At 38.2% G+C, this 26,869-nt stretch overlaps 1 protein-coding gene across 1 annotated transcript in view; it reads right to left on the bottom strand.

Annotated features, from left to right (window-relative positions):
* Positions 1–26,869, bottom strand: part of LOC126260433 (uncharacterized) — a 195,648-nt gene that overhangs the window by 43,728 nt on the left and 125,051 nt on the right. Inside the window, exon 10 of the mRNA XM_049957762.1 lies at positions 18,858–19,025. Within this exon, the coding sequence (XP_049813719.1) occupies positions 18,858–19,025 (168 nt within the window). The remainder of the gene's footprint in view (positions 1–18,857; positions 19,026–26,869) is intronic.

The following is a 26,869-nucleotide window of genomic DNA, read 5'->3' as shown; positions in this document are numbered from 1 at the left end:
ATGTGCTGCAACAGTTATATACATGAGGCCCAATGTTATCATGTTTTGCATTATTTGTACCAGAAATATCCTAACACATTAAATTATGAGGGAAAGTGCTCCAAATCATAACTTTGTGCTTGCCATTTTCCTAGCAATACTCTGCACCTGGTAATGTTTATAATGGGAACCTATATCTTTTATGACAATACAATTTGAAGTGAGGCATTTTGAGAAATACATTGCTGTGGTGGATTCTCTTTTCTGCAAAAGTAAGCATAGCATATGTGGCTTTCCTAGCCACACCACTTGGTAATGTGTGTGGTGGAAACCTATAACATTTATCATAACAGTATTTGTAGAGAGGCATTATTGAGTAATACATTGCTAATATGGACAGTAGTGAGATTAGCATTGTGTGGCTTTTCTAGCAATACTCTGCACCTGTTAATGTTTATAATGTCAGTCAATAACTTTTATTACAACAAAATTTGTAGCAAGATATTTTCAGTAATGCATTCCTATGATGCGTCACTGTTTTCTGCAATAGTAATCATAGCATGTGTGGCTTTCTTAGCAATAATCTGCACCTGCTAATGTTTATGATGGCAACCCATAACTTCTGCCACAGCTGTATTTGTAGTGAGGCATTTTTCAGTGGCACTATGCAATGACAAGGAATTCCCTTGTGTAAAGGTGAGCATTAAATATGTGAAAAAACTGCATCAATATCAGTGACAGAGTGAGTTTTCCTCAGTAATAACTTAACGTATGACACTTCGTACCGTCAAGCCACAGCATTATGGTTCTGCTTTCATATCTTCCGAAGTAGCACACTCCTTAACTAATTATTGCTCTTGCACTGATCCCCAAAGTATTAGACATTGCTGACAAAATTCCATTGCCTTTTGTAGCAATGAGAACTTGTTTTTGGTGGCAATTTCTAAACACAAATTTGTCTTCAATTTCATGTATTTTTTTAATACTATACAGTTGTACATAATATTGTGTAAAGTGCTGCTACAGGCATGACTGACTAGAATTAACAACGTAATTCAATTCTTTGCACAACCTTATAGCCACACACACTTATGTTTGAAGAAAATCATATTGTAAACAAAGAGTAGTGATTAATATGGAAACAATTTAACAAATAAACAATCCCAAACTGACATTTTATGTTATTACACAAATGATTATTTATTTTGTGCCTATGTGTTTACTGCATATTCACAAGTTTAAGCTAATCTAGGTGATAAGACTGCATTAATACTGAGCAGAAGTGCAGTAAAATAATCTCTAAACTGAAAGGTTCTAATAATAAAGAATGTGCTCTTTTAATATTTCAAAACTGTTGGACATTCACATATTTGTTGTTACAGTAGAAAATTTAAGAGATATTTAGGATCTATAGTGAACATAATACAGAAATATCCATTATATTTTATTCCACTCGCTATTACTCTCACACTCTCTAAATGTAATGGAGTCATTTGTTCTCAAATTTAAGTACATACCCAGAAACTGAACATGTATATAAATAACAGAGTACTGTATTGCTTTCACAACCAATGTGATGCAAGAAATATATCTTTAATAATGAATTATCAACAGTCCCACACTAAAAAAATCATCTCAGAAAAGCAGCAGCTGGGTAATTGTCTGTAGGCAGCACATCCTGTCCCTGGCACGCCAAAACCTCAAATTTCGCATCAAACACCCAGTTCAGTGAGTACTTTTATGTTCCCTAGACAGCAGAAACAAAATAGATTACATGCTGAAATAATCTGAAAAACTGAAAATATGGCGAAATCCCATAACTATAATAATAATTTTTCATTACGAACAATGTCTGAATTTATGTTAGCTTATTGGAAATGTTCATTAATTATAGCACGGCGAACTGTTCTTCCAGGTAATGTATCATCACGATACATCTGCTGTCCAGGTAGCACAGGTTCGTTATCTTCAATGTTGGGGCCTCTCTCATCACGTAACTGATTTAAAAGTCAAGAAATTTCTGGATCGTCTGGTGGTTCTTCACTGCTTGTACTCCTTGCAATATTATGCAAGACAGCAGTACCCACAATTATTGACATTGCTTTCTGTAGATTACATCTTATTCCTACAGATAATATGGGAAGTCTTCTCTTCCACATACCATATTTTCTCTCAACAGTGTTTCTAGTTTTAATATGAGACCTGTTATATCGATGCTCTGCTTCATTTTATGGATTTAAAAGTGGAGTTAACAAGTAGGATCTACATGCATAACCACTATCTCCCAATAAGTGACCTTGTGGTATTTCTCCGTTTTCAAATTGAGCTCTGCGAGTGCAGTTGAGAAATATGGTACTGTCGTGCACAGAGCCCAGCCATTGAGCGACAATATCTCTTATTAACAAATTGTGATCACTAATGGTTTGACAGTTAAAGGAAAAATATGATTTCCTATTGCGGAAAAGTTCTGCATTATGTCCTCCAGGAGACTCAATTCTTATACGGGTACAATCCAAGGTACCAAGAACGCCAGGAAATCGGTCCCAATTGACTAAAACCATACATCACAGAGCGCACTTCTTCTCATGTAGGAAATTTTATAAAGCAAGGAGACATTGATGCTATGATGTCTGATACATCACTGATGATTCGTTGTGCTGTTGTACGATGTACATTACTGTTGTCCCCAATGAGAATGTTGAATGCACCTGTTGCATATGCCCTTAAAGTAATCAAAAGTCTGTTTATTGGAGAAACAGGGTTATTCCGATCAGTAGGAAATTCTAAACTATCATTAATTTGATTTAATAACCACCACATTGTTTCTTTTGACAGACAAAATCTCTCTTCAAGCTTCCTGTCACCATAATCTTCAAAAGGGTTTCCCCTTTCCACAATCACTCCAACATGATTTCGGTCACGATTTAAATGGTCAAGGTATAACAAATCTTCCTCAATGCCATCCATAACATCAAAACGCGCCCCCATCTTAATAGCGTATGCTTCTAAAACCGCGGTTATGTCGAGAAAACCAGGAAAGAGCCCTGGTTAAATATAACCACGGTCGATTCCCTCATTTAACTTAGATTGATGTTGGTGCACCAAAATATTGCGCTGAGCAGGATTATAAATCGACTTAACCGCGGTTAACTGTTAATTGAGATTGGTGCACTCGGCCATTAGACAGTGATACTATGCCCTGCTCTCCATGAATTGCGTCAATAGTTTGAGCATGTTTGTAGTTAGCAGGTGTAAGATGTTGCCCTCAGGAGCCAGTTCTCTGACTGACTGCTCAAGATATATTTTCAGATAAGGCATTCAGAATATTTCACAAACTCTTCTCCTCTACAACCTGCCCTAATCACTCGAGTCTTCCAGCCTACAGCTGTCAAGATACAATCCCCACTAATATTACCAGGAAATTTACAAACAACCTTTGTGTTTTCCATGAAATAACTAATTTGGCACACCAAATATGGGACATTAACCACTAAATGCCAGTGTGTCTGCTTCACTTTCACTATCATAATCACTTCACTAATATCTACATATTAGCATTTCAGATACAGTTACAAGAAGAACAGTACACAGCAAAGGTCAGAGTCATTAAATAAAAGAAAATAATGGTGAGATCTGATCCTCTAACAGAGTTATAAAGTTGATATGGTGGATGTACTGAAACTGTGACGAATTATGCACAACCCGATCACCTTAAAGGAAACCCAAATCATCTTGGAATGAAGCAATTTTTCACATTTACTACACTGACATTTTCAATCATAAATACATTAAGTCTGAATATTAGGACAGCTTGTGAAGTGAATCCTCAAGAGTCCACAACTCAGTGTCATCAAGGACACTGAATTTCCCAAAGTAAAGGCACAAAAACTGTCACTTTTTCACTTTTGATATTCTATTGATAATAATTTATTAATTGCAAGATAAATTAAAAACACTACAATTGGGAACATTTTGTATAAAAATGACAATAATAAGTTTGCTGTTAGTTTGTTGTGTTTCAGTCAAAATTCTCCTGGCAGCATGTGGTCATTTTCTCTTGTTGTTATTTGAGGTTATTATTGAAAATAATTTAACTACAAGATAAGCAACAGAAAAATGTCATTGGTAAAGAAAATGAGTGCCTGTTTGTTTGAGAATATTTTGATACAAATTGTGACTTGAGTATCCTACAGCGATTCGAATTCTCTGCCCAATCTCAGTATCAATATATAGAACAGGTAAGAGATACTTTGGCTTCATATTCTGTCCACACCAGGGAGGGGGGGGGGGGGGGAGGGGGGGGGAGGGGGGGGGAGAGGGAGAGGGAGAGGAGAGAGAGAGAGAGAGAGAGAGAGAGAGAGAGAGAGAGAGAGAGAGAGAGAGAGAGAGGGGGGGGGGGGTGTTCTGCCACAGCTGCAGGTGTATCATCAAGTGGTGGCTATCAACTGATGCAAGAGTGCCTCTAAATACCACAGCCCCACACTTGTCACTTCTTGTTATTCTGTGAAGGCTTCAATACATGCTATTAAGAGTGCAGTTATTGACTTCGCCTGTTTGTATTTTTAATTTCAGCTGCTTTCTGGACTTTTCGCACGCACTTAACGATGATTTCATTAAACTCTGGACTTCGTTATTGGCTAGCTGTTCACTTTGTGAACTCCACCATTATCAACCACAGGAACCACTTGTTTGTTGCACCAGTCTCTGGTGTTAATTAATGCCTGTGTGAGTGGTGATGGAACTGTATTCTACTTATGCAGAGTAGGATAAAAAAGTATACCTGAGGACTTTCTCACTACAAACTATTCCAATGTGAAGTATGGATCCAGAGGTTCTTACGATGTGGCAGCAGTTGCAGCTACAACAGTAACGACGACTGCTACAGTAGCAGCAGCAGCAGCAAGAAAAATGGTGGAAATTCCAGCAGCAGCATGAACAGCAGTGGGAATTTTAACAGCAACAGCAGAAACTGCTGTTACAACTACTGCAAAACCAACAGCCAGAAGATGCAGGTTCATCACCTTCCCCTTTGCCATTCACTTGCTTTGATGAGGCAAATGAGAGTTGGGAGGTCTACTTATATTGATTTGTTCTTCATTCCATGGCATGTCAAATAACTGGTGGAGAATGTCAGTGTGTGGGCTTTTGGTTTTCTAATAACAAATTATACGAACTGGTGTAGAAACTACATCCACTATTGGACCCAAGTAGTTGGCACATTTCTGATGGGGTTTGCTGACTGACTATGAAGGTCAATAAACCCATGTTGTTGCAGCTAGGCTCATTAAGCAATGTAAGCAATTCTATGAAGCATGGATTGCTGACCTGCAAGACTTAGTGTGATTTTTCCTGCAAACAGTGGTGATCATATGTGGAATCACTAATCCGTGAATCATTATATGGCTTGTGCCTGACAGAGAAGCTAGTGTGATGGATTTAGCATCATCTGATCCAAATCTGGGCAATGTGCTGAAAATTCCCAAAGCTCATGAAGTAACAGCATTAGCACAGGCTATGATTCACCATAAATTCTTGTGTCAACTTTCTTAGTAGTAGTAGTAGTAGTAGTAGTAGTAGTAGTGACAATAGTCCCCATTGTGCCTACAATCAACTGATGACATCAAATCAATGTCATCATCTGATTTACCAAGCAAGTGTTCATACATTGACTCAGAATTCAGTAGTTACTGCAGTACTTAGGAATCCAAAACACTCATTATTGGTACATATGGAAAAAAAAACAAGCGTTCTGTTTGACACTGGTGTATACCATAGCAAGTGTAAGCTCATACAACAGTTTCCTCACGATCACTGTCAAAGTTTCCCAGCAAACCCCGTGCCATTGAACTGTGTCCAGATTAAGACCCACAGCATCAAAGCTGTCACTGTCCTTTCTGTGATGTCACCAGTTTTGTATGCAACAAACTGGGGTATGTAGCAAGCGACTGCCTCAGCCGGTATGCGACATCTGTCAGCACGTTGCACGAGATATTGACATTGTCTGTAGCGACAACTGACGGGATGTAAAAGCTCATGTTGCAGCTGGAAATTAATTGAACAACGGCATATTTCCAGTTGGACACAGGGATGTCCATGCATATGGTTAATGTAGACATGTAGCAGCACATGTGCTGCCAAGAGCTGTGATACCCTCAGTGCAGAGTGGCGAAGTACAATGGCCAGTCGATTCTGTTGCAGCATCAAATTGTATTCGAAGCCAAATATAAAAATCTAGCATGGCAACTTACCCCGCTGATAATCAACTCTTGGATAACAGTTAACATTCCAGCTTACAAGAAGTGGTACCCAGTGGTGCGATCCGACTTTTTAAAACTATCTATATGGTGATGTAGGTTAAAATTATGTATCACACACTGCAGCCATTCACCCTGGTGGGTCCTTGTTTGTGAGTAATTGAAGGGGGGAATCAGAATTTTGTGTGACACTCTATAGTCTTAAAAAAGTTGAGTTACGTAAGCTGGTTGCATGTACAATGGATAGGATAACTGCTTCACAAGCAAGAGGTTGTGGGTGCGAATCTCATCAGGTCAGAATTTTTGTGGATATGAATTTAATCATATTTATCTATTATAATATTCAATTATTTGAAAATTCTAGTTTATCAGTTAGAAAACAAAAGACAAAATAATCTATTTATATTTGTGCAATGGTGTGAAAAAATGTATTTTTGACACCAGACACAATTTTATTTGCACAGTTATCATCATACAAACATAAGCTAAACACCTATTGCACTATGGACAAAATAATGCAGTTGAATATATATATATATATAACGGGTTTATAAGTAAAATGAAATTCAAGCAAAATGAGAAATAGATATAATGAATGCAATAATATGGACAAAAAATAGGGTGATAAAACAAAATAAATTAAATTGAAAGTAATACATAAAATTAATTAAAAAACACATGAACAAAGTTTTCAGGTGGAGAAAGAATGATACGAAGAAAAATGAGAGCAAATGAAGGAGCTGACGATATGATTAAAATTATGTGACAAAGAAATGGAATTAAAAATTGCATTTAAATCAATTAACTGAATAAAAATAATGATCAAAGTAATTTCGATAAGAAACGTTTCTAACCCACAACATCCTGCATGTGAAGCTGTAATCTTAGCTGTTATATCACACAACCAGACTTTATAATACAACATTTTTAATACTACTGAGCCATACACAAAATTCCTATCTCACCCCCCCCCCCCCCCCAAAAAAAAAAAAAAAAAATAAAAAATAAAAAATAAAATAAAATAAATTATTACTATATGGACAGTTTCCAAAGTTCGATCGTGTTGCTGGGGACCTCTCCATGTTAGACACTTCTGTGCTTTTGTTTTCTGAATTTAAGAAAAAATGAATCTGGTTTCAACTGCATTGCCATTCACAGAACTCGATACATTATGTGTACAGTATAAGCAACTGTCTGAACCTGCATTCAGTTGTACAACAGGTTTCCAAGCTCACGTATTGTTGAAGCAAACAGCGATGCTTAAGTTTTGTAGAGCACGTCCGGTGCCATCCACCATGTGCAAGCAGGCTAAGATGACACTAGATAGACTGCAAAGTATGGGTGTAATACTGTTATTTACAGTTAATATACGTCCACACAATACCTCTCTTTCCTTGTGCACTATTGCAGATAAACAGGAATGAAAGGGCATGCACAAAAATTTGTGCAAAAGCAGTCTGCTACAGATCTCCTTCTTTGCTTGAAAGCTTGTGTTGCATTTATTTCAATGAAAAGGTGATTATATATATAACAAAAGCGACTGTAGGTAACAAAGTATCTAGAGAGGTACAAGAAATACAATGTGATGACATCTTGTTTGCATATTTCTGAAGGAGGTCACAGTGAAAGTTTAGATTTTTGGCTCGGAAAACTGTAGCGATAAGGCTGACAATAACATTTTATTATTTAATACAGGGATGTAAGGGGTGAGAAATTCTCATCCAAAAGCCATCTTCATCTGCACGTGGTGCACCCTGCTGTAAACTGGCATGGCTCTGGCAACCAAATGACTCACGGAGTAAGGAGCCTCATCTTCCATGCCAATGGCCTCCTTGGAGGGCAGACGAGCGGGTAGGGATTAGTGCATTAAGATAGCCTATGTCCTTGGGTTGAGAAATCATCCCCCAAGGTGGAAGATCCAATGATGGACAACGGCATAGGACACTAAGAGTAGGTGGGACTCTTTGAGAAGTGGTGAAGGTAACTCACCTAGAAGAAAGCTACTCCGATCACAAACTGGGTGGCTCAGAACCATGGATGGCAGCCCATCACTGAGCTCAGGCTCGGAAGGCCGATAATCTACCAGCCTTAAATCATGGGATCAAAGAAAAAGGGAAAAGAAAGTACTGCACTGATCAAAATGTTGACGACAATGGAATGATTAATGGGATGCTTGGTTTGTGAATTGGAACTTGGAGTATTAGATCAATCACGACAGGAGGAATGAAGCAATTGGACACAGGACTAGGTAACTACAAATGTCTTGTAGCAGCTAGACAAGAAACAAGAATCCCCCAAGGAATCACAAATGTCGGAGATCACTACACACTATTCACTAGCAATAAGGAACAACCAGATTGGACCTCTAGAGTGGGATTTGCTGTTCACAACAAGGTGTTCTCAGTGGTTAGTAAATGGATCCCAATAAATGATCACATTTGTGCGATGATTCTGAAGGCATCACCATACAAGATTTGCATTGTGCATTGTTAACTGTCATGCACCATCGGAGGACACAGATGATGAGATAAAGAGCCACTTTTATGCTGATTTGGAGGACACTATTGACAGACTACCGCAACACTCGATCCATTTAGTCCTGGGTGACCTCAATGCACACATTGGAAAAGAAAATGAATATCGTCCCACAATCGGGCTGAATAGCCTACACGAAGTGACCGACGATAACAGTGTTATGTTGATAAATTTTGCTGACCTTAGAAGAATGATCATTAGTAGCACCTACTTCCCACAGAAAGAAATGCATAAAACCGCATGAATATCACCAAATAGTGAGACAAAAAACAAGATTGATCATGCATTAGTGGATGGAAGGCATTGTGGATGCATCGAGCAAGTACAAACGTACCGGAGTGCTGATATGAATTCAGACAACTTTTTAGTAGTTTTGAGTACGTGTCTAAAACTCTCTATGAAACAGCAAAGGAAGAGAGAAGAAATAGTTCATCATGATAACGACACTCTCAAATGAGCAAGTGAGACAGCAATACCAAGATAGTCACTGGCTTGCTTTTGTCAACAGAGGCCCCGGATAATGTAGAAGGAATATGGACACAATTGAAGGAAGCGGTTAAAAGAAGAACTGAGATGACAACCTAAACCCAAAAACAAACCATAGTTTTATGATGAATGCCAATCAGCTGTTAAACATAGAATGGAGAGGAGATTAGTGGTTAAATCACCTGTCAGAAGATACACAAGCAACATTCTCAGAAGTGAGACAAGGGGAGACGACTGACAGACAGGCTAATTAGAAGGAAGAAAAGAAATTATGTGAAGAAACTATTGGTGGCCGTTGAGGAATCCAAGAAAACACTGCACTCCTTTTTCAAGTTGGCAGGTTTTGCTCAAGGTAATTATAAACAGCAAACTTTAATCCTAACAGATGAATAAGGGAATGTGGTACCTTCTACAGAGCAAGCAGATCTGTTTGGAAAGAATTTCAGGAAATTGCTAAATGTAGAAACTCCAGAAGGAAGTATAGAACAAGAATGGGAGTTAAATACAGAGGAAGCACCTGAACCTTCAATGGAAGAGGTAAGAACAACTGTAGAGTCACTCAAAAACAATAAAGCTCCCGGTGGTAGTGTTATTAGTGCAGAACTGGTTAGAAATGGAGGGGAAGTTTTATTGGAGACACTCAGACAGCTTATTGTCAAAATCTGGTCATCAGAGGAGATCCTGGTTGAATGGAAGAGAGCTATTGTATGCCCAATTTTTAAAAAAGGAGATGCCACAAAAGTAGTCAATTATAGAGAAATCTCGCTACTTGAGATAGGTTATAAAGTCTTAACCTTCCTTAGTTGCCTGAAATCTGCTCTACAAATCATAGGACCATATCAATTTGGATTCATGGCAGGACACTCAACCATAGATCACATCTTTAGGCTACGACAGCTAATGGAAAAGTACTATGAATTTGATAGAGAATTACACCTCATATTTATAGAGTTCCGACAGGCCTATGACAGCATTAATCGGACGATGTTATGGAGGATAATGCAGGAGTTGGGCATCACAAGAAAATACATCAAAGTGATTAAAGCATCTTATACAGATACAAGCTACCAAGTATGGTTTGGAAACAAAATGTCAGAGCCTTTCACTGTTCAGCACAGTTTGAGACAAGGAGATCCTATGTCCCCACTGCTATTCAACATTGCATTAGAAAAGGTATGACATGAAATTGGTAACGACAGGGAGATGGATATGACTGGAACTGACACACTCTTGGCCTTTGCTGATGATGTGGTGATTTGGGAGACTGACTCAATCAGATAGTGCCACTAGGTTCATGAAAGAGGCAAGCAAAGTGGGATTAGTTGTCAATGACAAGAAAACCAAATATATGATCATGTCATACTGACAGTATTTCCCTACCACTATCAATATAGATGGACACAATTTTGAACGAGTAGAGAAATTTAAGTACCCGGGATCGATTTTATCTAATAAAAGCGAGGTTGTGAAAGAGGTTCAACAGGGAATAATTAATGATAATCGTGCCATCTTTAGTCTCCATAACTTATTCAAGTCACGCTTGGTCTCTCAAAACAGCAAGATCAAACTTTACATGGCACTGGTAAAATTGATTCTGTTGTATGGCTGAGAGACATGGGATACTTCACAAACACTTAAAGAGTGTATTTGAAATGAAAGTGCTCATAAAGATATATGGGGCTCCGTTGAACAGAGAAAATGGAAGATGGGAAAGGAGGCAAAAAGAGGACTTGTACCAACGTTTTGGGAAAGCTGACGTTGGTAGGACCATCGGAGAATGTCGACTCCAGAGGTTGGGACATGTCTTAAAAGCTAGAGAATCTATCCCCAATCAAGTGTTCAATTCCCAGCTGATCGGAAGACATCCAAGAGGTTGTCCAGGGACTAAGTGAAAAGACAGGGTGAGGAGGATGTTGCAGAAGGTAGAGCCAACAGCATCCCTGGAAGATGCAATGGACAGAAGAAAGTGGAAGAACATCTGCCAGGAATACCTGCAACTGTGATCAGGACAATGCTCCTTCCAGTGTCACTGATCTCTGTATAGTGTGTTATTCTGGTTTGTAATAGTTCTTTTGCTTTCGATTATGGGCCTTTATGGCCTGTTATGTACAATAAATGATAATAATGATGATGATGATTTAATTTAATAAAAAAGTTGTGTACACAACTTTTTTTTTTTTTTTAATTTCACAGATACCAGAAATGGAATGGAGGTTGTGTTTTATAATTTTGTATTTTTTGCTTCATCAATATCCTTCATTTCTATTTCTAGAAATTTGTACAGAGCGAGGTGGCGCGGTGGCTAGCTCACTGGACTCTCATCCAGGAGGACGATGGTTCAATTGTGCGTCCGGCCATCCTGATTTAGGTTTTCCGTGATTTCCCTAAATCGCTCCAGACAAATGCCGGGATGGTTCCTCTGAAAGGGCACAGCTGATTTAATTCCCCATCCTTCCCTAATCAGATGAGACCAATGACCTTGTTGTCTGGCCTCCTCCACCAAATAACCTAACCCAATCCCTAGAAATTTGTTGATGAGCTACACATATCCAATCATTTCTTTTGTTTAGATGTCAGGCTTCTCAGTTTTTGTTCTATTAAGTCACCGTAGCATAAATATTTGTCCACAGTTTTCACATACATTTCTCATAAATTTCTGGCTTATTCTTCTCTGTTTTCCTACTTCGAAACTTGTGGTATCTTATTCTTTACAATAATATGATCAGAGACCTTCTATGTTATACCTGATGCTCACACCTCGTATTTCTACTCAATCTGTACAAGCAGCTTTCCTTATGACATTTCTTTGTCTGCAATCCTCTATAAAATTAAGCATGCTTCCTTTGGAATCAACAGGCATTACTACACATAAATTGCTTCATAGTGTAACCTCAACATACTACACAACAAAACACACATGGGCCTCAGCTGCTAAAATGCACAGAGATTCCCACTAAAGGTGGGAAGCAATGCACTTAACACATGGCCTCCACTTCCAGGAAGTTACAAATGCACAAATTTATGAGCACGCACAAAGTTGAAGAAGAAAAAAAAAAAAGGCATCGTGTAAATGCACCTTTAAGAAGCCAAATAGATCACTTAAAATTTGTGGTGATTTTAAGTCTACCATTAATGCTCAAGCAAATGTTTATCTGTATCATATTCCTAGCCCTGACGAATTGTTATCAGAATGTGGATGTGGCTATTATTTTTCAAAGATGGATCTAGCTGATACCTACTTTCAATTTTCTGTAGGTGATCAGTTGGAACATTTTTAGTGATTAATACACAATTTGGCATGTGTCATTATAATATTTTACCATTTAGGGTCACAAGTGCACCTGTGATATTTCAGATATGTCTCAAGCAACTCCTCCAAAGTATCCTCCACTACGTTAATCATTTACATGGCTTGCTAATTATCAGGGCCACGTGGGAGGAGAACATGCACAATCTTCAGATACTGTTTGAGTGCCTCAAAGTCCATTGACCACATCGTCACCTCGACAAATGTAGTTTCTTTAAGCCAAGTTTAAAGTACCCTAGCACACATGTTAAGTAAAAATGGGTTCATGCCCACACAGGATCATGTGGTCACAATCGCTACCTGATCAGCTCCCACGAACCTCAAAGATGAATGGCTGCTCCTGGGCAAAATATATTCTTATGCAAAATTCATTTCCAACATAGCCCAGATTTCCCATCTGCATTATCTACTGCATAAATAAGGTGTTACATCTAAGTAGTCAAAGCCATGCCAGAAAGCTTTCTTGCAACTTAAAAAATGCCTTAGGGCCTCTTGTTTAGCAATGTTCCATATGGGTAAATGTTTAACGCTTGTCACTGACATGTCAAATTGTGGCATTGGTGCAATGCTGTTAAACCCCAATGGAGGATTCTACATCTACATAGGTACTCCGCAAGCCACCATACGGTGCATGGTGGAGGTACCCTGTATCACCACTTGCCATTTTCTTGTTCCACTTGCAAATAGACAGAGGGAAAAATGAGTGTCTATACGCCTCCTTACAAGCCCTAATTTCCCGCATTTTATCTTCATGGTCCTTAAGCACAATGTATGTTGGTGGCGGTACAATCGTTTTATATTTACCTTCAAATGCTGGTTCTCTAAATTTTCTCAATAGTGTTTCTCAAAAAGAATGTCGCCTTCCCTCCAGAGATTCCCATTTGAGTTCACGGAACATCTTTGTAAAACTTACATGTTTTTCGAACCCACTGCTAACAAATCTAGCAGCCTGCCTCTGAATTGCTTCAATGTCTTCCTTAAATCTGACCTGGTATAGATCCAAAACACTCAAGAAGTACTCAAGAATAGGTCAGACCAGCATCCTACATGCTGTTTCCTTTACAGGTGAACCACTCTTTCCTAAAATTCCCCCAATAAAGCAAAGGCAACCATTCACCTTCTGTACCACAGTTCTCACTTGCTCATTGTATCTCATATCGCTTTACAATGTTACGCCCAAATATTTAAATGACTTCACTTGGTCAAACAGGATGCTAGTAATACTGCATCTGAATGTTATAGGTTTGTTTTTCATACTCATCTGCATTAACTTACATTTTTCCACATTTAGGGCTAGTTGTCATTCATCACACAAACTGGAAATTTTGTCTAAGTTGTCTAGTATCTTCCTACAATCACTCAACTTCAACACCTTACTGTACACCACAGCATCATCAGCAAACAACTGCAAATTGATGCCCACCCTGTCCTCCAAATCATTTATGTATATAGAGAACAGCAGTAGTCCTGGCACACTTCCCTCAGGCACTCCTGATGACACCTTATCTCTGTTGAGCACAGCATACTGGGTTCCATTATTTAATAAGTCTTTCAGCCACCCACATATCTGTGAACTTATTCCTTCGTCGACAGCCTGGAATGGGACACCATGTCAAATACTTTCTGGAAATGTACAAATATGGAACATGCCTGTTGCCCTTCATCCATAGTTTGCAGTATATCATGTGAGAAAAGGGCAGAGTTTTGTACGAGCGATGCTTGCTAAAACCATGCCGATTCTTAGCCATAAGCTTCTCAGTCTCAAGAACGTTTATTGTATTCAAACTGAGAGTATGTTCAAGGATTCTGCAGCAAACAGAAGTTTGGGATATTGATCTGTAATTTTGCGATTCAAAGCACCTCTCTCTCCCCATCCTTGATAAAGTTGGCAAAAGTGGAGTCACTTCCGATTCCAAGTGCTGTTTACTAAGGGGTGGGGGTTTAATATATGACAGTGATTCGGATTCTCCATCTAGCCAGAGTGGAGAACACCTCTCATACTTAGGCTTTATATTCTGTCTGGCTGCAACTTGCTCCCATGGAGGGTGTTGCCGCAGCCACAGGCATGCCACGTAGGGCCACACACTGATGCCACACAGCCTGCAAATACAATGGCCCCACAGTTAGTTCATGCTATTCTACAGAGCCTTCAACTGTGCTAATATTAATAAAGTTATTGACCTTGACTGTTTAACATTTTTGATTCAGACTGCTTCCTGAACTGATTGTACACACTTACAATGATTTTGCTACATACTGGACTGTTTGCCACAAGCTGTTCGCTCTGCGAATTCTGCCGTCATTGACTTCGACTAGTCTCAGGCATTACCACCAATCTTCTACCTATGCAGAGTAACAAAGGACAGTGAAAATAGTAAGTCTGCTGTTTGTTGACTTGATTTCAAATTTCTTGTGGCAGACAAGCAAAAAAAGTAGGTATTTGCCAAAGTCTCAGCTTGTCTTTTATTCCTTTGTTTTAAATTGTTTTATTACACAGATCAACAAGTTGTTTGTCCATAGATATGATTGTTAATGTCATTAAGTAGGTACCTATCTACCAAATACTTGGTTCAGTTAAACTTGTTTTGGATGTGCAGTTGTTTTTGTGAAAAGTAGTTTTAAAAACCACTTAAACTAGTAAAAAATACCTAACCCACCTTACACCCAACGAATTTACCACACGAGGTAGCTCAGCGTTTAGACAATGGTTCAAGCCCCCCTCTGAGCATCCAGGTTTAAGTTTTCCATGAATTCCCTGAAGTGCTCCAGGCAAATGCCAGGATGTCCCTTTGAAAGGGCACAGTCAATTTCCTCCACCATTCTTGACACAATCCGAGCTTGTGTTCCATCTCTAATGATCCTGATGTCAATGGGATGTTAAACCCAATCTTCCTTCTTTCCTCCCTCAACGAACTTTATTTTTTTTTAATTTTTATTTTTTGTCTAACAGGTACTTCAGCTATGAAAAATCACTTGAAAATGAAACATTCAGATAAATTCCAAGCACTTAATATAAGTACAGCCACTGCTATTCCTACACTGTCTTTGTCTTTAACCCAATTCTTGGGGTAAGTTCATCTTTAACAATAACAAAAAAAGCAACTAACTATGTTAGAAGCATTTGACAGGAAATCGCTTAAGGACATAAATGAAGCAAAAACCATAAAATATCATTACTTTATAGAACAAATAATTACATTTGACATGAGCTGTTATCTAGCACAGAACCGAGTGTATTTGCAAGACTGCTAGAGCAAACTTTATTCAACTATAAATGTCAAACCATACACACATTTCCCTCAAAAATGTTCCTGCAAACAACAGAATTCATTAAAAAAAAAAAAAAAAAACACAGAAGAAACATTTCAGGTGCTCTCGTGGATATCATAACTTCTGATATATGGACCTGTTTGCATAACAGTTTCCACCAAGCTTCACAGCCCATTGGGTTTTCTTGTGAATTACAGCTGAGTTCTTGCTGTGAAACCTTTTCTAGGTTCTCACACTGGAGAAAATAGTACTATTGCAATTCACTGGAATATCAACCAAAGCAAAATATGTTTACTCATTCATGGCATTAATATGGCAAAAGGTGTTTGAGTGGCTGAACATGATTCTGCTAGATGTTTCATGCATTTCCTTCAGAGGGTTATAACTGAGTCACTGACGGTCCAGCCTGAAGAAACAGGAATGATCACTACTAGTCAATGTCTCATAACACACTTCAATCATTCAAGCCTAACTCAAGAAAAACTGTTGGCAGTTAAAAGGGATTTAAATTCACCAAAGCATCAGGCGCTGCAAGGTAAGCCAGAAAAGCAAATTACTTGTTGGAAGCATTAAAAAGGATCCAAATTCACCAAACCATTAAATGGTGCAAGATATGACAGAAAAGCAATTGGCTATGTTAGATATCAGCAGAAGACAGAATGCCGCCTTTTACACAGAGAGCACCTTTTGGACCAAAAATGTTGCTGTATGTGTCTGATCACGATATGCTTACTAATTTGACATCCTGCGGTGATACTTGATGTGGGAGTGAATTAAGCTTTTGGAGCCCATTGAAGAAATAACAAATATAAGTTTTGGTCATTTGGCATATCCGAGATAATACCATATAATGTAGCATTAAGTAAGTATTTATGTAAGGAATGATAGAGAAAATACTCCCCAACTTCCAACACATGAGAGCCTTGTTGGAACCTAAATTAACAAGTTGTTTCAGCTCCTTAAAATTAAGATCCAAATTTTTTGATCATAGTCTTTTCAGTCCAAGATTCAAGACAAATTGTATAGTGGTTGTGGAAGCTGAAAGAGTTTAACAGAATAACCTGTCACCATCACATCACCCTCCTTTGTATAAAATTTCAATCCACCTGTTCCACCACTTCCGCACATACATCTATGGTTATAATTAAACTTTCCCTATTTAACATGTTATAACACGGAAACTAATTACTATATGAGTACCAAACATGGTAGCATTAATGTCCAGAGTATGGGATGCATGATTTCCATGCACCACAGTGCCACCATCCAGTTCCAACTATGGCCACCAGGTGCCATGATCAGTCATTGTGATTCAAAGTCTCACACACCTGACCAGTCGCAGTGCACTTGTTGACATGTCAACATGAGCTTTGACAAAAGGAGCAGGGCAATTATTGGTGAAGCTCCATTATCAAAACAACAGTAATGCTGCAGCTGCACTTCGAGAATATCACCGGCAGAAAGGATTACGGAAGGGTCCTCTTTCTCCACCTGCTGTGCAGAGCATGAAGAAGTAGTTTGAATCAAATGGACAACTGGGCATTGCTCCAGGAAGAGGTCGATGACCAGTTGCACCGCAGGTGGTTGATGAAATCGCTACTGCTATGGTTAACAACGGTAGTGCGCATGCGCATGCAGTGTCACAAAAGTTGAACATCCCATGATCCACTGTATGGAAGATGTCTTTTACCATTCTCAATTGGTATCTGTACAAGATCCATATCATACAGCAGCTTGCATCACAAGACGTGTTGACTTCACTCTCCACTTTCTTGCAAGGATTGAAGTTGACCAGGGCTGACCCTGAATCATCCTATGGACAGACGAAGCTCATTTTTCTCTGATGGGTGAGGTGCACACATAGAACTGCCAAGTGTGGGGATCTTTACCTCCAGTCACTGTGCATGAAGTTCCTCTATTTGATGAACGTGTCACCGTACGGTGTGCCTTCATGGCTATGTTCATCATTGGCCCATTCGTTTTTGAACAGGTTGGTGCTCAAGGACCAAAGACATGCTGCGCAGAATGCAATCCCGTGCTTTCAGACTCTTCTGGACACTGATGGGTGCCATATTAAGCTGCTTTTGTAGTAGTAATGGTACTGGTATGATGTACCATAACAGCACATTAAAAGTGTTTCAACTGAGTTGATTCTGCATTATTTCTCTTCCCCTTGTCCTTAACATTAATGCTACCAAGTCTGGTATGTATTAAATAGGGAAAGTTTAATTATAACCACCCGGTATTTAGCCTTTCTTGTAACACACCACTTCCAATTTCTCACAAAATTAAATCATCCAGAAACACCACTGACTCCTTATTTTCATCTCCTATTCGCATTGCCATTACTGCCATCTCATCTGTAAAGGCGATGAAAAGTAGAAGGGATAGAAGAAAGAAGTAAAATATTAAAATTTTAATCCTGCTGCAGCTTACTATAAGTAAAAGTTCAGGATAAGCCAATTTTTATTTCACAATATCTGCTTTGGAACACTTCCTTAACATGGAATTAACCATTTTATTATCTGTTAGTTTCTAAGGTTCCACTAACCTAAAAGATCATTGGATATAAAGCATTAGCAAAGTTTATGGCAATGTAGAGGAAGCAATCCACTGTAGTTTCATTCAATTTATTACAGATATTATGAGACTGTCTTACGAGTTACTATATCCTTTACAATCGGCACCCCTCAAGTTCAATTCATACCATATGTTAAACCAATAACCTCAACTACAGACAGCACATGCTTACTGTCATGAAGTTATAAATTTTTCAGATACAACTTTTCAGCAGCAGTGTGAAAGCTTTGCAGATCCATTCCATTATCCACCGTATGTCAAAAGGAATCAATCTCTTTTTCCAGTGTTATTTATTTATCATTTAGTAGGATTAAACTGCCATATCATGTCATGTGTCACACTATCAATTAAAATGAAAATTGATTTATCTAATATCATGTAAACAATCCAACATCCTATTACCTTTACAGGATGGATTAATTAATGCTAAGGAAAGTCTGTGACACTTGCCTGTAGCTGTGTTTGCTGGACACCACTCTTTGACTTGGTACCAATCAAGAGGGAATCTGTAATTTTTCTAGTGCTATGTCCACGATACAATGCTTGAATTCGGGTAGCAGCTCTCTCTCTTTTTTCATGTTCAACAGCACGCTTGAATAGCTCCGCAGCAGCACCTATCATAACATCAGAGATCATTAACATACTGTCACTGGATGCAAAATATGCACAGCTGTCACTCACCAAGCTACTTAATATTCAGCATGTGATATGCAAGCATTAAAAAGTAAGTATGAACCAGTCAAAGCTGAATTGTGAACAATGATTAATGAGTCTCTCTGAAATGAGGTTTGTAAGTCTTATATAGGCATATGAGACCACCTATAGACTTTTTTTGAGAAATATTACGAAAGTGACAATTTTACAATAAGTAACTATTTTATCATTTATAGCAACTGCTTAGATACTCAAACATTTCTATTAATGCTAACTATGTATGTACAAACTGTGTAACTAACAGCACCACAGTTGTACAGGTTTCTGTTTGCTCTCCTTCAGCTTCCTGTTATGAAAGTGTGAACATATCAGAAAAGATCCCTGATCACAATGAAACACAATCAAAATACACATAGAGATTGGTTAGACTAAAAAATTTGATTCTTCAAAATTGAACAGAAAAATTTCTGTTGCCATCAGGACAGAATTCTTTTACAATCAGGTAATAACTATAAGCACCTTCAGCGGTTCAAGATATCCACATTGTAAGATACTGACAGCACACACTGATAATGTAATGAAATACACTGTGGAATGTTTTCAACATAGTGACAAACCTTGAAGAAATAATAATGTCATTCACAGTCCTAGTCTTCTTAACATCTCAGACCCACAGCTCTTAATTCACAGATAAATTTGGTTTAGGAAAGCAGATTATTAACACCAAATGATACAGGCGCAATATAAAAACTCACTGCCCTAACCACAATGAAATACTTTGTAATGGTAGTGATTGATGGGTCACAGCCTTATAGGGCTGTTTCTGGTGATTGTTAATTTCCATACAGTCATATAATGGCCTGGTACGCAAGAGAACATTGTCTCCTCTCCTGATACTGGGGAGGAGGAATAGGGAGTACTAGACACAATGGACTATTGAAGCTGCTCAACAGCATACAGAGCTCAGTGAATACACGCAAGTAGTGAAAATCTCTACTGTATTAAGTCCCTTCTGTTCTAGCCTGTAACAACACAGCATAAGAGATGACTACTATACTTTGTATGCAGATCTGTCATGAATGAAAAGCACAATTGTGCACATATTACTCTATTACTTTCCTTGGTGCTAAGGAGAGATTGCAATATCCACCTCTTAAAAGCAACCTTAAACATAAAAGATGTGTGACTGACTGTAAACATTACTCCTAGACTTCTCAATAAAACTAGGAAATATGCAGTTTCCCTGCATTTAAAAATGCTAACAGTAATCACACTTTGTTAGCCTAATACATCCTTTTCTAGTCACCACACTGTGGACAACTTTTGACACTTCAGATTTGTCATTTCCTAACAGTCACTTTCTCCCATTACTTCCAACAAAATTTTCCTGCCACCATGACCATGGCTGTGTTGGACTTCCCATTACACTGCAGTTGTTTTTGCTGGAACTTGTATATGAATGTACTGGGACAGCAGTTGTAGACATGAAACAGTTACGAGAATTTTAATGAAATTTACAAGTAAACCTACCCAAAGGATACACTTTCATTTCGATTGGCTCTGACAAGGTTATTGTGTAAAGCAAATGTGTTTATATGACCATTAAGGGATAACAAATCCCCTCGAAAAAACTTGAGTTTAATACCTCTGAATGAATAATGTTGCAGAACTAACAGGTATACTCAAAAAAAAACTTCAAATAAAATTTCTATGGTTTTTAATGTACATTACAACAGTGCATCAATATTTTATCAAAAAAAGTCATTTTTTTAAAAAATCTCTACCCCCCCCCCCCACACACACACTATTTTGTTATTCATTTTGACATACATCTGACAAGCAGCAAAACATACAGCATTGTTAGTATCATATTCAGTCATTTATGATGAAGTGGTATTCCAAAAATGCATTTGCTAGAAATGAGAGGAACAATGGAAAGCCCAAGCCGGAATATCAACAATTATGGAACGGACTGATTGCTACTCACTGTGAAGATGACACTCACTAGAATGCACCACCTTTGTCAGAAATAAGCTAGAACTATTCCTATATCGCCGTATGCATGTCCAATATTTCGGCTTCAATGCCAGTTGTCATGCTGGATTGTTTAATAAATCTTTGTCAGATAAATGTACTCTAAATGCATATTCTACCTTCTATAAAATACAAAATTTCTTGCTTTGTTATTGTGTTTTCTTTTTACATTTGGTGTCTTTTGTTTATTTTGAAGCTGTAACCTTTTCAGATTCAGTTATGTTATATTTAAAACTGTTTTTACTTTATTGTAAATCTATGCAATAATGAGGAAGTGCAGAATTGTATTGGCCAAAACAATGCTCAATGCACTTTGATTTTGTGCAGCCAGCCCGTCAGACAACTGCAATTACATGACAGGAGTCACAAACAGGATCACAGTTTATAAGCAAAAGTAAACAAGTGTCTGTTGGTTTCTGTTCAAAGCATATTTAAAAAGGTTGGCGAATCTGGGAGAAGAAAACTGAGTGAGGGAATGAACTTTTAGATTATTATTTCTTAAATGCAAGTTAATGCCAAACCCATGTAATTACATCTGAAAAAAGTTTCAAGAAATTTTTCCATGCCCAAAATAAAAATATGTCCTATGGCTGACTCATGCCAGTTGTTCTGGCAAGAATCATTAAGATATTCACCTCTTTTTCATGTTTATGAATGGTGCCACACATCTTTTCATTTTACCTGGTTCGTGCATCTAAACAAAGACAGATTTTTCATTTATAGTAGATATATAAACCTGTTCAAACAATTTACTTATAAGCTCACATGTTAATTTGCCAGATGTAGAACCAAACACATGGATATTATCCGCTCAGTATAAATCTTTTCAACTTTTGGTCCGGACTTGCCCTCTTTTTCTTTCCAAACTATGAGAGAAAGGGTATAATACTTCCACTTGCAGATATAATAGGCTGAATTGTATAACTGTGTGTTAAGGCATTCATTCAAGAATTTTGCTAGCATTTCAACTTCTGATGGTCCCCTGAAGGATAACGTTCATCCTGCATGAATTCCAAATTGAAACATGACTGGTCAGGATTGCAGATATTGGCCTCTCCGATCAATAAAATTTTCTTATTCACAGTCTCCACAAATTCTGAGTATTTCCCTTCAATTCTTCTTTATTTGTTATTTGCATATTGGCGATGAGTTTATGATTTTCCTTCAAACAATCTGGTGTCTTTCTTTAAAACTGTGAATCCATTTTGAGGAAACCTTACACACATGTTGTGATAACTTACCATCCCTTGCTTGAAAAGCCCATATCTCTATATCCAGATCACGTATCGGTACTGTATTGTCCAAATAAATTTGAAATTTATCTAATAAATACTTGGAAACAAATAATAACTTTTCATTTCTTGTCCCACCTGCAGCAATTTGTGCTTCCCATTTAGACAGATTTTTTTCTCTTTGTGACCTTCCTGTATATATGTTTTACAGTTTCAAATATGTTTTACCAGAGTGCCAAAAAGTAACTGCTTTTTGTTTATTCTCATGGTCTCTATCATGTTTTGCTTTGTTACCATTTCTTCATCATCATCATTATTTCCTACAATCAGAATAGGATTGGAAATTGCACTTTCATCTTAAAACCTTAAAGTAGCGTATCTTTCCATAAATATATCTTTAAATCAAATCTTCTAACTGAGATGCAAAAGTAATTTCTTCGCTAGGGATCATAATTTCCACGATATATTGTGGCTGATCAAACTCTGTCCACAGTAAAGGTAAAATATTTTCTGGGTTCATTGAAATTTTCCCTGCATGCATAACTGTGACTCTGTGTGTGTGTGTGTGTGTGTGTGTGTGTGTGTGTGTGTGTGCGCGCACACACACAATGAGGCGAGAAAAGTCATAGTGATATGCACACATACAGATGGCACTAGTATCACCATCATTTGTACTCAGGTTATTCATGTGAAAATGTCTTTGAAGGGACTTGCCCATACAACAGAAACTAACAAACTCTGACGCAGAATGATAGCTGGGGCTAGACGCATGGGACATTGCCTTTCCGAAATCGTTAGGGAATTCAATATTCCGCTTCGACAATGTCAAGAATGTGCTGAGAATACCAAATTGCAGCATTACCCCTCATTACGAACAATGGAGTGACTGATGGCCTTCACTTAACGCCAGAGAGCAGCGGCACTTGCAAGGAGTGGACAGTGCTTACAGACAGGCAACACTGCATGAAATATCCACAAAAATCAATGTGTGACATATGAGAAATGTATCAGTTAGGACAGTGTGGTGAAATTTGGTGTTACCAGGCGATGGCAACAGACAACTGATGTGAGTGTCTTTGCTAACAGCACGGTATCACCTGTAGTGCCTCTTCTGAGCTCATGACCACACCAGTTGGATCCTAGACGACTGGAAAACTGTGGCCTGTTCACATGAGTCCCGATTTAAGTTGATAAGAACTGACAGTAGGGTTCGGGTGTGGTGCAGATCCCATGAATCCATTGACCCCAAGTTGTCAACAAGACACTGCACAAGCTAGTGGTGGCTCCATAATGGTGTGGGCTGTGCTTGCATGGAATGGACTTGGCCCTCTCATTCAATTAAACCGATCATTGATTGGAAATGACTGTCTGGCTACCTGGAGACCCCTCTGCAGCCATACATGAACTTCACTTTCCCAAACAACAATGGAATTTTTGTGGATGACAATGTGCCATGTCACCTATCCACAACTGTTCACACTTGTTCTGAAGAACATTCTGACGATTTGAGTGAATGGTTTGGCCACCCAGATCACCCAATATGAATCCCATTGAACTATTATGGGACAAAATTGAGAGGTCAGTTTGTGCACAAAATCCTGCACTTGCAACACTTTTGTAAGTATAGAACGCTATAGTGCCAGCAAGGCTCAATATTTCTGCAGGGGCTTCCAACGACTTGTTGAGTCTATGCCACTTCGAGTTGCTGCTCTATGCCAGGCAACAGGAGACCCCGACACGATATTAGGAAGTATCCTATGACTTTTGTCAACTCAGTGTACATTTAAAATATATTGATCCGAGGATGACTTATTAAGCAACCCAACATGACAACTGACATTGAAGTGAACACATAACGGGTACATGTAGAGCAATAATAGGGATATTACTAACTTATTTATGGCAAATGTGTCTTTGGAATGCCACTTCATCACATATGACTGAAGTTGGTATTAATGATGCTATATGTTTTGCTATTAGTCAAACGTCAAAATGAAAAACAAAATAGTGGAGGGATTTAAAAAAAATGACTTTTTTGACAAATTTGGGTGCATCTTTGTAACGTACATTAAAAAACATAGAAATTTTATTTGAAGTTTCTTTATGTCTGTTACCACTTTAACAGTATTCATTCAAACATACTAAAGTCAAATTTTTTCAAGGGGGTGGTTCACATCCTTAAGAGCTGTATGGGCATGTATAAAAAAAAGTGTCTCTTATTTTGCTCTAAACTACAAAATATTCAAAGCCTATCAAAACCGAAGTGCATCCCTTGTGTGGGTTTGCTTGTTAGATGTATTCTTAAGCATAAATGAAATTTGAAGCAGCCTTTAAATTGTGGTACCCACTAACCCACAATGTGAGATTATCAATGTACACACTAAAAGGATATCAGAAAAACTAAGGAGATAGAGAATTCAATTTACAACAGCCTATAGCATATTAAAATGGAAAGACAAGATGGTAGCAGAAAAATAAATGACCATGCTTGTGGAGGAAACAAAAAAATAATTTGAATTTGAAATAACCTATTGGGGGAAGCCCAGAGAGTACGAATGGGAGTCCTTAACTAGCCATGAGAGATCTATAGATATGTTGTTGTAAGGAATGGCAGACATCTTAGTGTTTCCAGCTTATTGACAGCACGTTAAGTATTTTGCTGCTCATAGTGTTGACCCCAGGTGAGCATGGCCTCAATTCTGGCATACATCAATTCTACATTACCACTATGTGACAGAATTAACATAGGTTGGACTCTGCAGGTCTCACTCCAAAGTAACGGAGGTCAGAGCATGTTTTTATCTAGCATGGAGGCAGACTGTAGCCGTAATATTCACGCTGATAAAGAACGTTGCATTCCTACCACTGTGGGGAAGTCGCAGTGGTCTACCACTGTTACATTTTTGTGATGGAAGTGAGAACTTTTCTAGCTCTATGGTTGGACTCCCCACATGGTGTCAGTGTGAGAACAAGTAGATAATCACCTCCCTCCGAGTCTGTATTGGGCATGATCAAAAGGTGAATAGGAAAAGCCTTTCCCGATAACCAATGCCAATTTTTGGATTTTTAACAAAAATGGTTCATGGTAATCATAATTATTCTGACATCTGATACTACTATCCTTCCAGAACCATTAGTAGTTTCAGAATTTTGCATGCCATTAATTTATGGGGGGAAATATGCATATTAAGTTTATCTAATTGCTTAACATACAGGGTGATTCCACGATGATGTCAAAAATGTCAGGGATGATAGAAATCGGTAAATTTATGAAACTGAAATAAGGGACCGTGGTCTGTAAGTAAATGAGTCAAATATTATAGGCAAAAATAGTTCTGATACCTCTGTTAGTGGAATACATGTATCTATTGTTGTTGCTGAAACAGTAGTGTAGGCAACTTTCAGAGGTGGTACTATCGACCAAATAAGAAAAAAAAGTCTAGTAACTGGGCAAATTGTTGGTGCTCGTATGGTGGGTGCCTCCATAATGAACGAAGCCTAAGTATTTAGTGTTTATATCACATACAGGGAAAGAGGAAAAACATCACAGTGCAGATGAAATTGTGTCTTGAGTGATCATGACAAATGGTCATTGAAGAGGATTGTGATGGGAAAAAATGGACAACAGCTGCAAAATTCACTGCAGAACTGGATGTGACTCACGAATCCTCTCAGTACTAAACTAACATGAAGGGAGCTCCACAAGCACGGAATTGCAGGGCGAGCTGGAATACAGAAACCACTTGTCAGTAATACAAATGCCTATAAGAGGAAAATGTGGTGCCAAAACCATAAAACCTGGAGCATGGAGCAATAGAAGAAAGTCATTTAGTCAGATGAGTTTTACTGTCGCAGCGTTTCCAACTTCTGACTGAGTTTGCATCTTGACAGTGAAACATGGCAGAGATCAGATGACAATTTGGACAGCTGTATTGTGATATTCCATGGGGCCCAGATTGCATTACTGTCAAGGATTATGTGATAATTTTAACTGATCAGGTCCATCCCATGGTACAATGTTTGTTTCCCAGTGGTGACATGACTTGCATTGTCCAAGACTGGTTTTGTGAGCACAAGGATGAATTGATCCATCTCCCCTGGCCACCACAGTGGCTAGATTCAATATTATTGAGCTTTTGTGGCTTACTTCGGAGAGAAGAATCACTTACCATCTCCATCATTGTTGCCTGAACTTGCCACTATTTTGCCGGAAGAATGGTTTAAGATTTCCTTTCATACCAAACAGAACCCATATTATCTATTACAGGATGATTGGAAACTATTTCAAATGTCAATGGTTCTTCTACACTGTATTACAGTTGGTAATGTGTTGTGTTTCTGATATTTTCACAGACAAGATGAGAAATATTAAAGAAAACTGCAGAGGAACAGTAAAGTAAAATCAGAAAGAAAAACTGATTGTAATAGTTGTGTTTCTTCAGAAGTTAATAATGTATTCAGTACTCAAATTCCACGGAAAATGAATTCCATGCTTGCAATTAACTTTACAACTAAAAGAATAAAATAGTTCATTTAAA

The sequence above is a fragment of the Schistocerca nitens genome, chromosome 5 (genome assembly GCF_023898315.1).
Source record: "Schistocerca nitens isolate TAMUIC-IGC-003100 chromosome 5, iqSchNite1.1, whole genome shotgun sequence".
NCBI lineage: Eukaryota > Metazoa > Arthropoda > Insecta > Orthoptera > Acrididae > Schistocerca > Schistocerca nitens.
Note: the sequence above shows the minus strand (reverse complement) of the source record. Positions and strands in the feature narration are given on the sequence as shown.